General features: G+C 36.5%; 1 protein-coding gene across 1 annotated transcript; it reads right to left on the bottom strand.

Annotated features, from left to right (window-relative positions):
- Positions 1 to 2,513: 2,513 nt before the first annotated feature.
- LOC132563779 (uncharacterized) lies at positions 2,514 to 3,635 on the bottom strand. Its single transcript, XM_060228531.1, has one exon. It carries the CDS (start codon positions 3,633 to 3,635, stop codon positions 2,514 to 2,516), a length of 1,122 nt encoding a protein of 373 aa, XP_060084514.1.
- Between the last annotated feature and the right edge of the window lie 9,645 nt (positions 3,636 to 13,280).

Genomic DNA, 13,280 nt, shown 5'->3' with positions numbered 1-13,280 from the left:
CATAATCATCTCGTACTTTTCGAGAGTCTACCTGTGAATCGTTCCTTTGTTCACGCTCAACTTTAGTTTTGTTGAATAAGATAGAACTTGTGCATAGATAGAAACCCGTACATTACCTTGTTTTTGCTTTTGAATATCATAATTGTTGATTGGAAATTGTTTGTGATAAATCAATAGGAAATAGGAACGATCATTATAAAGCTGCAGCTAAACCTCGTATTACTTTTGTTCTCAAACCTTCAACCAATCACAGTTTCGCTTTGATCGAATCAAGCAGCTCTCAGCCGTTCATCATCATTAATCAAAGGTGTGTTCACAAAACAATTGATTCGATGTGTTTTAAAGACTAAAACAGGGAAGCTTCATCGTGTACCTTTATGAACACTATCTATTGTAACATGGCTGGTATATCATCTGGATTTGATATATAGAAACATTTCACGTGTTGTTCAGAACGATTTAATAGAAGGCTATTTTTATAAAACTCCGCGTTTTATGTTTAAAAGGTATTTCTCGGGGAATATAATATCACATTTTATATAACAATATATTTTCATATAACAAGATTTTTTTATAATATAACATAAAAAAAATCATGATTTTGAAACTACAGTAAACTACTAGTAAATATTTTCCATTGGAGATGAAGAAAACAAATATACGAAAAAAATCTAAATAATGTTATTAAGTTCTTGGAGACGTTTCGACAATTATTGACAATAATCAAATGTCGTTTGGGCTCTGAAAGCAACTTTAAAACATTGTGTAATTGTGAAATAATGAATTCATTTCCGGTGACGTTTGTTTCTATAACGACATTGATGATAATATCAACCAAAGCGTCTCAAGAGTTTAATATCATTATAATTTTAAATGGTGATATAGATATGCAATGCTAACAATATAATGTATATATAAGTAACACAATAACGTACGTACATTCACTTGCTAAGACAATGTCATCACCCTATCGATATTTTATATCGGTTTCGACCGATTGGGAAATTTTAGATATTAACATGATAGTCAACGGATATTTATCAATCTGTACATTTACATCGTAATGCATCTAACTCTATTTTTATACAGAGGACCAGACACTTGCATGTCTTTTTATGATTTTTATCTTTATCAATAAATAGATTTTTTGATGGCGTTGTTTATGTTGTTTGTCGCGTTTATTCAAGAGCAATGGGAAAATACGTTCAAATAAAGCTTAATCCAAATTTGAAGTCGATTGAAAGATTTGCATGGCGATCTTTGAAAAAGAACACCAGAAGTATTTCAGAAAGGTACGTAAGCATTTCATTCGATAACATCAGCCGTGTACACTTCAATCTATCCAAGTACGCACATAACAAGACGAGGTACTCCGGTAAGATAAGCACCTTCTTTTTTAACATTGAAATGCTTAGTTTACATATGACTGCATATGTAACATTTTATACAGATGTATACGGTTAAGATACAGGATGTTCATGCTTCATGGTTGACACATATCTACACATTCAACCAAGAGCAGTTTACATGTAACTGCAAATTGTTCTTGGAACAGCAGTCAAAATAATAATGTAAAGAATTTTTACGGCTGTTAAGTCGATCCAGGACTGCATATGATTATAGAAAAAATGCATTGTTATCATACTTATTATTTCATGATTTACTTAGAATCGTACAGCTACATACGACTTCAGTTTTCATACCTAGCGCCATAAAATTTACTGAGGGTTGTACAGCCTTACATTCCATAGCATGCCTATGACGTTCGCATATAACACAATATGTACGTTTCACATATGATTGCATATTAAAATGGCACTTATAGGTATAACAAATATCCATTAAATATATTCAAGTTGTCAGTGAAAAATTCCAAATTTTCGGACGACAAAGCGAGTCAGCTGTGATATATTGGACACATTATTATTTATCACAATAAAGCTTGGTATCTTGTACGATTCAATTAAGGTCTTCCGGAATAAAAAGAACTGCAGCTGTGTGAATCACCTGCGAAGCTCGATCTTTACATCACTTAGACAATAAATGACCAACTTCCCACTGAGCTGTTGGTTTTTTTATATACACTTTTCACATTCCTTTTTATACGTAGTTACATATCTGCTTCCATAGCCACTGTTCTAACCGCCAATTGATTTCTTAAGACGGTTCTAATTTTGAGAACTGGGTATTGCATCCACCAAGCTTAATTTGTATGGCGGCTGTCAATAACGCATGATTTTATTGAAGGTCTGTTCTTATTTCCTTTGTACTTTCCACAAAGTTCTTCCCTATTGCCTTGATTTTCATCATTGTTTTAAAGATATAATAACGGTTTTCATTACACCTAGGTATTATTCACATAAATTTAAACTGGTTGTTATTTGACATCCAAGCAGTTTTGTAAAATCATCATCCGACATACGGTTAATTTATAAATTATGTTTTGATCGTAAAAACAGGAAGTGACATGTGTTAAGCCATGGTATATTTCGACGACATACTGCGACAAACATCTATTGAAAAGGAGCTAAAAATTGTCCCGGAAAAACTTTATGGACAGTGTATCTAGAACAAGGCCTTAAATGTTCTCCTTTTAAACAATACAAATCAGAATCTGTTTCCCGCAGGTACGCTGCAAATGTACCGAATCCGCTATTCGTAAGAATAAGAGCATCGCACTTCACTAATGTGAAGAAATCTAAGAACTGTTTCAAAAATCCCGCGCGTGGATCATTTCTACCCTTTTGATCAATATGTGTAATTTTTCCTGGAGTGTCAATTATGTTCTTAGGATAACGGTTCTTCGCTACATTCTTCATTTCATTTGCGTCTGATGCAATGAAGAAGTCATATTCCGATTTGTTCAATTTATCAAAATATTTCCATACATCATCGGTTGGAATTTTAGGTCGTCGGTCGTCGTACGGCATATTCTTATTTCCTCCTACACGTATATGAGCACAAGCTATCTTTGGTCTTTTCCGATATTTTTTCTGTAGCTCGTTTAATGCATTGCCAAGAAGAGGTGATGGTTTGAAGAAGAAATGAAACAGCTCCTTATACATATCGGCATAATGTAATTTTGTAACCCAAGCAACTTCATTTCCTATATGTGGTCTTTTTCTAAATTCATTTGTAAAATCCCAGTTAACACGAAGAAAGCTAACATCATCGTGAAAGTAATTGTTGATGTCAAGACTTCCGTTCAAATATTTCCTTAGTTTTTCAGATTTACGTGCGCTAAGATCTTGATAAGATTTTGTTCTGTTGAGAAGAATTGATCGGTTAAATCGCCAATCGAAATGAGCGGGGATTAGATAATCTTCTAGAGGGCATGGTTTATCATGGTTGATCAGTAAACGTCGATTGGTAAGAAGAGCCATGATCAGGGTGGAAAGAATTCCTGAAAGTCGGTCAGACCAACCACCACAAACACCGCTGTTGGCCTTGCTGCAGTCGTATACGATGTATTTCTGTTTTAGATCAGCAGCTGTTGTTAGAAAGGATTGTCCAATATGTCCTTTAAGATAAAGTTTTTCATTTTTTCTTGTGGTACCATAAGATTGCTCCTGAATTAGAATGGTGTCGTTGTTATATATGAGGTGCTTGTAAGAGTATCCAAGCAAAAGGCTCATGACTGCTAAGGACACCCACAGTACTACGATTAGCCAACATCCACATCGGACCTGCAATTTAAGATACATCTAGTTTACAAAATGTTGACGCAAAAGTCAAATTGAGACTCAAAACGTATCTCAAGATCTGACATAATACATTAAAAGGATTTTCCGTTAAATGTCATATAAATTTCAAAATAGCAAAATATCTATATTCTTCGCGATGGCAAAACACCATTGATGAATGTAGATATATATGGTATTGAACGGGAAACCAGTGAATTCTCCTTTTATTGCATTTTCTAACGAAAAACAAATGCAAACAAAACATAAAAAGGGACATTAAAAACATTCGTTGATACAATATTGTTATAATTAATATATATATATAGCCGAACGCTGGAGATCCTGAAGTTACCTCTTTCCAGTTAAGATTCGCACCTCGTGCGTTTGAAACAACGCATATCATTAAATAGAGTCGTGAACATCGGTCTTAACTTATTGTCGGTCTTTTTAACATAATTTAATTAGGTCATTTTTGTTGGACGTCTGTGGATTGTAATGTCTGATGATATTTTCATGAAGACATTTTCATTGCTGTATTATTATACATCATATACATATGTACGTCGATAAAAAGACCTTCGTGAAGTGGGATGAACATGCTGACACATTACAAGAGACATTCTTTCATGAAAACAGTACGTTTTATTGAATTGACATCCCTGATAAATCAGTTTTATTCAATCATAAAAAGTATTATTTCAAATATATGTCTGCTGTCACCGGCTGCCATTTGTCTACGATAATAACAAAAAATCCACATTGATATTGGAAACAGAGAATTTGAGTTCGTGTATTGCATTGTATTTTGTCGGATGGTGTTAAATGAATTTATCATAGTTACGTGGAGACTGTAAACAGAAGCACGTGTTGGTTAGAATGAAGAGGTGTGACATTCAGGGTCAAGGGTTAAGCAGGACCAATCAGGGATTGGTTGTGGCAGAGTTTTGGAGGTCTCGTGCAAGTTAATATGCACGTGCTGTTAGTTTAATACAGGGTTTTAGGTGTTTATTGAATAGTCATTCGAGCCTTCGCGGTCATAGAAAACACTTGATTTAACATAAGCGATTCCGAAGACAATTCTGCTGTGAAAGTTATCGCTGTTGACCCTCCTCAGCTGTCTGCACGTGGTGACAGTGGAGTTAAAAGAGACATTTGACCTATTCAAAAGTTATCTACAAACCCAATAAGCTTCATTTAAACGGGAATTAACTGAGCAATGTGAAGATATCTCTGAAAGTACGACCAAAAAGTTGAAAGAGGATAGTTCTGTTAAGCTGAAAAGAATCGGTAATAAGTTGATATTTGACTTCAATAAGGACATTTAAACTAAGATAAATGGTCTTGACAAACCAGTGAAAAAGCGCAGAAGTTATCGGATATTATCAAAGAAAAACTTCGGAAACATAATAAACTAATTAGGTTAGCTGACAAATCAGCAGCCGGTTGGGATACTACGTGAGTACGAGTCCGATGAACTAGCGTCAGACTCTGAAGACGAAAAACGCATTAGAAAAGCTGAGTCACGTGCCCTCGGGAGTATTAAAAGCAGGAAAAATGAGAGTGCTAATCACCACAGGTCCTTTACTTCTACTGGTCATATTCCTGACGGGAGAGTCTCTGGGAAAGGCACCTACGTAAGGAGAGGGTAATCTTTTTCATCTACTGCACGAGAACAGACGTCTTTCGTCCCTACAGTGTTGGCCAAGGTTCTAAACGCTTCGGCGGACAAACCCCACCCACACACACACACACACACTTAACACACACCCTTACGCAGGAAACGTTCCCTCCGGAGTCAAGGAGGGCACCAAATGATTTCTGTGAAAGGGCGTCTTAAGAATCATTTAGACATTTGGAAATGCTCACAGTCATATCCTTAACGAAATAGAAAATGGTTACGTCATACCCTTTACTGCCATGCCTCCTATGAGTTTTACATGTAACAATAGGTCAGCGTTAGAGTTTGCAGATTTTGTATCAGAAGCTATAAATGATTTTGTAAATAATCAGTGTGCTGTTGAAGTTACTTTTTGTCCCCATATCGTCTGTCCCCTGACAGTACCTATTAATAAATCTGGTAAAAAAAGTCTTATTTTAGACCCCCGGAAAGTAAATAGTTTCCTTATTAAAGACAAAGTTAAGTTCGAGGACGGGAAAATAGCCCTGGAATTCTTTACAAGTGGTTGTTTCATGTAAAAGTTTTATCTTAAATCCGGATGTCACCATATTGATGTTACTCCGGCTCATCAGACTTATTCAGGGTTTGCTTGGAACGATAGGTAGTATTGTTTCACACTTTTACCTTTTGGGTTGACTTGGTCACCTTACATTTTTACAAAATATCTTCGTCCTCTAGTTAAACATTGGCGATCTAATTTGGTTGATATTGCAGTGTATCTTGATGGTGGCTGGGGTTGCGCAGCTTATTTTGACGATAGTGTATTTAACTCGAAATGTGTTCACGATACATTGGGTAGTGCTGGTTTTATGGTAAATATAGAAAAAAATCTATCTGGCAGCCAACATAGAGTCTAGAGTGGTTAGGAATTTCATGGTCAGCAGTTGATTTTTCTATCATTATTCCAAATCCCTAGATGCAGTGTATGTGTGTGCTAGAGAAATTGCTCAGGTTACGGGAAGAGTAATCTCCCTTCCCCCATTGGTCGGTAATACAAGTCGTTATTTTAAATAGACGTAGCTGGGATAGCTGTAGCAAAATATCATCAGATGACAAGTGTGTATCTGAATTATTTTTCTGGAAGAATAATTTAGACTGGCTAAACATTAGACATCTGGCTGAATTCAAAATTCCTTCAGTTTTTGTATAGCTTGTGGTGCATATATTATTGACTCACCGCATAATGTTTTTCACAAGACTTTTTCACAAAGCGAAAGGCCTAAGAGCTCCACTTGGAGAGAGCTTAGTGCTATTGAGTTGGCTTTAGACACGTATAGTGATATTCTTAAGAGAAGAAGTGTTAAATGGTTTACGGACAGCCAAAATTGTGTAAAAATAATTGCGAGTGGTAGTATGAAAATGGATTTACATATTATCTCCTGTAATATTTTAAATGTATGTGCTACTAATGGAATATTTTTAGATGTTCAGTGGATTCCCAGGGAGAAGAACGAACAAGCGGACTATATTAGTAAAATCATCGATTACGAGTATTGGGGTGTAAGTGTAAAAGTGTTCCAACTTGTTAATTCCTGGTGGGGCCCACACACTGTTGACCGGTTTGCTGATTGTCAAAATAAAAAAAATTCACAGATTTAAGTCTAGATTTTGGAGATTCTGAGTCTGTTGATGCCTTTGCTCAAGACTGGCCGGGTGAGACTAACTGGTTAGTCCCACCAGTTTCCCTCGCTGTGAAAACCATTGAATATTTGATTTGTTGTAGGTATAAGGGTACCCTCATTGTTCCAAAATGGGTTTCAGCTTCCTTTCGGACTTTCATTTTTGATAAGATGACTGTTCGTAAAGCTTATGTAGAACATGTTTATGAATTTAAAGACGGAAGTCGAATTTTTGTTCAAGGTTTAAATCAAAATTCAATTTTAGAAAGTGGTGAACTTTCTGGTCATGTGCTAGCGATCAGATTGAATTGTACTAATTGCTGATATTGATCAATGCTGGATGTTTACACATGCTCCATATTTGATATTGGTTGATGGACCATAAGTACACTTGTGCAACTATGTGTGTCGGTGTTCCATTTGAAGGAACCGGTGCTCCATTTGAAGGAGTAGGAATCCATTTGAGAGATTACGAGCCCCAGCTGACGGGGTGATATAAAACGTTATTGTTTAAAATTATTTTCAGTTAAACTAATAATAAACAAGATTATCTTGCTTAATTTCCTTGTTTTTGTTTTTACGATTTTCAGATGTATTTTCTGTGGGGATTTGAAATAATTCCAGTGTTTACGTATCTGACGCTCGTTTTGCGACTTTGGCTCAACAACTACCGGAAATCGTTCTGCAATCTCGTGCACCTAATGCCACTTCTAAATATAAATCTGCATTTAACAAGTCTTGTGCTTTGTATAATAACTTTGGATTGAATCCTCTTCCTGCCAAGGATTTCGACGTAGCTTTATGTCTTACAGATGTTTTGAAAAATCATCCATCTGTGTCGTTTTTTATTCCAAAGGTTGGGTGCATGATATTTCTGGTTTTCCCAATCCATGTAAATCTCCGTAGGTTAAAAGTACACTGGAGGGAGCACGTAGGATTTCAACCATACAGACTGTTTAAAAGGAACCAGTAACCCCGGAAATTATTAGGTCATTAGTAGATCAATTGGGTGGCCCGAATGCTGATTTGCCTACGTTACGGGTTCTATCTATGGTACTGATAGGGTATTCTGAATTTCTAAGATTTAGCGAATTAGAAGATCACATTTAGGCTTTAATGAAAATCATTTGTCAATTTCTATTCCAAAATGTAAAACAGATGTTTATAGGGAAGGTTCAGATCTTAAGGAACGGATCAGTGTTACCAAAAAAACTTGGCCTTTGATTTTGGGGTAATTGTTTATCTTTTATTCCATCTTTGTCAATCGAAAATGTTGGACCGTAGATGGCCACTCCCATATATAGTTGTGGTGTTTTATATGATAAATGTTTTTATGTTCGGTTGAATAAAGTGAATTAGCGCATAGAGCTATTATATTCCGTTTTTATTGACTTTCGGATTTGATTAAAGAAAATTTTAATAATTCATGGTATATTTTATGAATAACAATTGTTGTTTGAATAACTTGTGAAAAAAGAATATACCTATTTCAGTGAAAACTACAGATAATTGGGGAAATCGTTAACATTTTACGGAATAGCATGCCAAGTCACATGAAGCGACTCACCGCTGCGTGAAAAACCCTCGCAGTTTCCTTTGCTGCCAATATCTAAATGCGTTCGATCGAAAGCTATACGTACAAACATAATTTGATTTCAACATACTTATTTTGTCAAATAAGTACAAATGGGATTTGGGCACAAGTTTGCAATTTGTGTTAAGCCCTTATTCAAAAATATACAGGAGAGAGAGAGAGAGAGAGAGAGAGAGAGAGAGAGAGAGAGAGAGAGAGAGAGAGAGAGAGAGAGAGAGAGAGAGAGAGAGAGAAAGGGGGAGGGGTGGGGTGGGGTGGGGGGGGGGGAGGGTAGTCAAATACACACATCATAGACATTAACATAGACAAATATACATACTTACACTTAGAATGAGGACAGTCCCCCTCCAACACCGACGGTAGGAGTTGACACTACACACTTTTCAAAAACTTTCGACTTATCTACAAATATAATACTGTTGCATTATCTATGTCAGCCTGACACTGATCTGAGCCTACAAATTGTTTGCAACTGGCCTTCATTGTAACATAGGACAGGATTCGTTGTTGAAATGGTAATTTCAACAATGACATAAGAATTAAAATGTACATTCATATATTCGTTTGTTGTCATAAAATGTACCAGTTTTTTCTTCATCAAAATTCATTTTTGATATTGAAAAATCAGCACGGGTGAGATATTTTGAGACTCATGTCATCCTCAATTCAAAGGCTCTGAAAAGGTCTCAAAATTGTTGTAGGTTGTGAGCTGAACCACATTCACAATACGCATTGTGAGGATGTGCGGATATATGTTTACAATACATTGTGGCGAAAAGCAATGACCAACATTTACAATTAACTTTGTCAGGATGAGCTGACCCATATCTACAACACACTGTGTCAGGTTGTACTGACCTATATCTACAACACACTGTGTCAGGTTGTACTGACCCATATCTACAACACACTGTGTCAGGTTGTATTGACCCATACCTACTAAACAGTTTCAAGTTGTGCTGACCCATATCTACGATGCGCTGTGGCACTCTATACTGATTCACATCTACAACACACAGTGGCACTCTGTACTGATCCACATTTACAACAGACTGTCAGGTTATACTTACCTACATCTACAATACACTGTGTCAGGTTATACTGACCTATATATACAATACACTGTATGAGGTTGTACTGGCCTATATATACAATACAATGTATCAGGTTGTACTGACCTACATCTACAATACACTGTGTCAGGTTGTACTGGCCTATATATACAAAATACTGTGTCTGGTTATACTGACCCATATCTACACCATACTGTGTCAGGTTGTACTGACCCATATTTACAACATACTGTGTCAGGTTGTATATCTACAATACACTGTGTCAGGTAATACTAACCCATACCTACTGGTCTATATTTACGACACTCTGTGTCAGGTAATACTGACCCGACCAATATCTACGATACACTGTGACACTCTTTACTGATCTACATCTACAATAACTAGAGCACTCCTTACTGACCCATATCTACAACACACTGTGTCAGGTTGTACTGAGCCATATCTACACCACACTGTGTCAAGTTGTACTGGCCTATATCTATAATATACTGTGTCAGGTTGTACTGACCTATATCTAGAATACACTGTGTCAAGTTATACTGACCTATATATACCATATACTGTGTCAGGTTGTATTGGCCTATATCTACAACACACTGTGTCAGGTTATACTGACCCATATATACAACATACTGTGTCAGTTGTACTGCCCTATATCTACAATACACTGCGTCAGGTTATACTGACCTATATATACAATACACTGTGTCAGGTTGTACTGACCCTTATCTACGAAACATTGTGTCAGGTTATACTGACCTTTATCTACAATATACTGTGTCAGGTTATACTGACCTATATATACAACACACTGTGTCAGGTTGTACTGACCCATACCTACAACACGCTGTGTCAGTTTGTACTGACCTATATATACTATATACTGTGTCAGGTTATACTGACCTATATATACAATATACTGTGTCAGGTTGTACTGACCTATATATACAATATACTGTGTCAGGTTGTACTGACCTATATATACAATATACTGTTTCAGGTTATACTGACCCATATCTACAACACACTTTGTCAGGTTGTACTGACCCATATCTACGATGCGCTGTGGCACTCTATACTGATTCAAATCTACAACACACAGTGGCACTCTGTACTGATCCACATTTACAACAGACTGTCAGGTTATACTTACCTACATCTACAATACACTGTGTCAGGTTATACTGACCTATATATACAATACACTGTATCAGGTTATACTGACCTATATATACAATACACTGTATCAGGTTGTACTGGCCTATATATACAATACAATGTATCAGGTTGTACTGGCCTATATATACAAAATACTGTGTCTGGTTATACTGACCCATATCTACACCATACTGTGTCAGGTTGTACTGACCCATATTTACAACATACTGTGTCAGGTTGTATATCTACAATACACTGTGTCAGGTAATACTAACCCATACCTACTGGTCTATATTTACGACACTCTGTGTCAGGTAATACTGACCCGACCAATATCTACGATACACTGTGACACTCTTTACTGATCCACATCTACAATAACTAGAGCACTCCTTACTGACCCATATCTACAACACACTGTGTCAGGTTGTACTGAGCCATATCTACACCACACTGTGTCAGGTTGTACTGACCTACATCTATAATACACTGTGTCAGGTTATACTGGCCTATATCTACAACACACTGTGTCAGATTGTACTGGCCGATATCTCCAACACACTGTGTCAGGTTGTAGTGACCTATATCTACAATACACTGTGTCCAGTTATACTGACCTATATATACAATATACTGTGTCAGGTTATACTGACCCATATCTACAGCACACTGTGTCAGGTTGTACTGGCCGATATCTACACCACACTTTGTCAGGTTGTACTGACCCTTGTCTAGAATACACTGTGTCAGGTTGTACTGACCTATATCTAGAATACACTGTGTCAAGTTATACTGACCTATATATACCATATACTGTGTCAGGTTGTACTGACCCATATCTACAACACACTGTGTCAGATTGTACTGGCCGATATCTACAACCCACTGTGTCATGTTGTATTGGCCTATATCTAGAATACACTGTGTCAAGTTATACTGACCTATATATACCATATACTGTGTCAGGTTGTACTGGCCGATATCTACAACACACTGTGTCAGGTTGTACTGACCTATATCTACAATACGCTGTGTCATGTTGTATTGGCCTATATCTACAACACACTGTGTCAGGTTATACTGACCCATATATACAACATACTGTGTCAGTTGTACTGCCCTATATCTACAATACACTGCGTCAGGTTGTATTGACCTATATATACAATACACTGTGTCAGGTTGTACTGACCGTTATCTACTAAACACTGTGTCAGGTTATACTGACCTATATATACCATATACTGTGTCAGGTTGTACTGACCTATATATACAATACACTGTGTCAGGTTGTACTGGCCCTTATCTACTAAACACTGTGTCAGGTTATACTGACCTATATCTACAATATACTGTGTCAGGATAAACAGACCTATATATACAACACACTGTGTCAGGTTGTACTGACCACATGAGTCTTACTGAATATATACACACACTGTGTCAGGTTATACTGACCTATATATACAACACACTGTGTCAGGTTATACTGACCTATATATACAATACACTGTGTCAGGTTATACTGACCCATACCACACTATGTCAACACGCTGTGTCAGTTTGTACTGACCTACATCTACAATATACTGTGTCAGGTTGTAATGACCTATATATACAATATACTGTGTCAGGTTATACTGACCTATATATACAATACACTGTGTCAGGTTATACTGACCCTTTTCAATGTCGGCTGAATTTGATAACAAAGCCCCATGCTTTCTCATACACGTGTATATATTCCTATTGGCGAACATATGATAACAGTAACGGTTGAATTGATATGACATCTATGGTGACGGACGAAAATTTATATGATGTGACGAAACAGCTTGATTCGTTCGTAAATATTAACACATTTGCCTAGGTAATTAATTCCACACTGTAATAGTAGACGGAAATGACGGATGTCATAATGATTGTTCTCTACAAGTTATATGGGGGGATGTGTCTCAATAAAAATGACACAGGGATCAAGTTACCAAATTATCATAACAACGGAGAATATGCGGTATCGGTGGGAAGGAACCAACTGAGAGAAAGTAAAAACCGATTTTAGACGTTACATGTAGGAGGATGTGAAGGTAACTAGAAAAACGGTGTGTTACATGACGATAATATAAAGGTATTGAAATTGTGTATCCTCCCCCTGTGCTGCTCCAATAAACGAAATAACAGAATTTAAATTGTGAACAATAACCCTCTGTATTAACTCTTTGTAACCTGTCAGCTAATTGATAGTTATTAAGCCACTTCAAGTAAGTTTCCATCAATATGATATAATTCAAGCTTGTGTAATGACCTTCATGTCATCACTATCAAATGCCTTACTGATATCACAGAAAACAAATCGGAGTTCTTTACCTTTATCCATATTGCTTACAATTTCATTATAAATAAATAGAAGCTGGTTAACTGTAAAGTCACCAGGAGTAAACCCAGATTGATTCTTTGTAATGATACTGTGTT

Source organism: Ylistrum balloti, unplaced genomic scaffold, assembly GCF_031769215.1.
Source record: "Ylistrum balloti isolate Yb309-2 unplaced genomic scaffold, AGI_CSIRO_Ybal_v1 Utg371858, whole genome shotgun sequence".
In the NCBI taxonomy this organism is placed as follows: Eukaryota; Metazoa; Mollusca; class Bivalvia; order Pectinida; family Pectinidae; genus Ylistrum; species Ylistrum balloti.
The sequence above is the reverse complement of the archived record's forward strand: the minus strand, read 5'-3'. Positions and strand labels throughout refer to the sequence as shown.

Bases quoted from the DNA above. Each gene is read 5' to 3' on its own strand.
- LOC132563779 (XM_060228531.1), bottom strand. From the start codon at position 3,635: ATGAGCCTTTTGCTTGGATACTCTTACAAGCACCTCATATATAACAAC.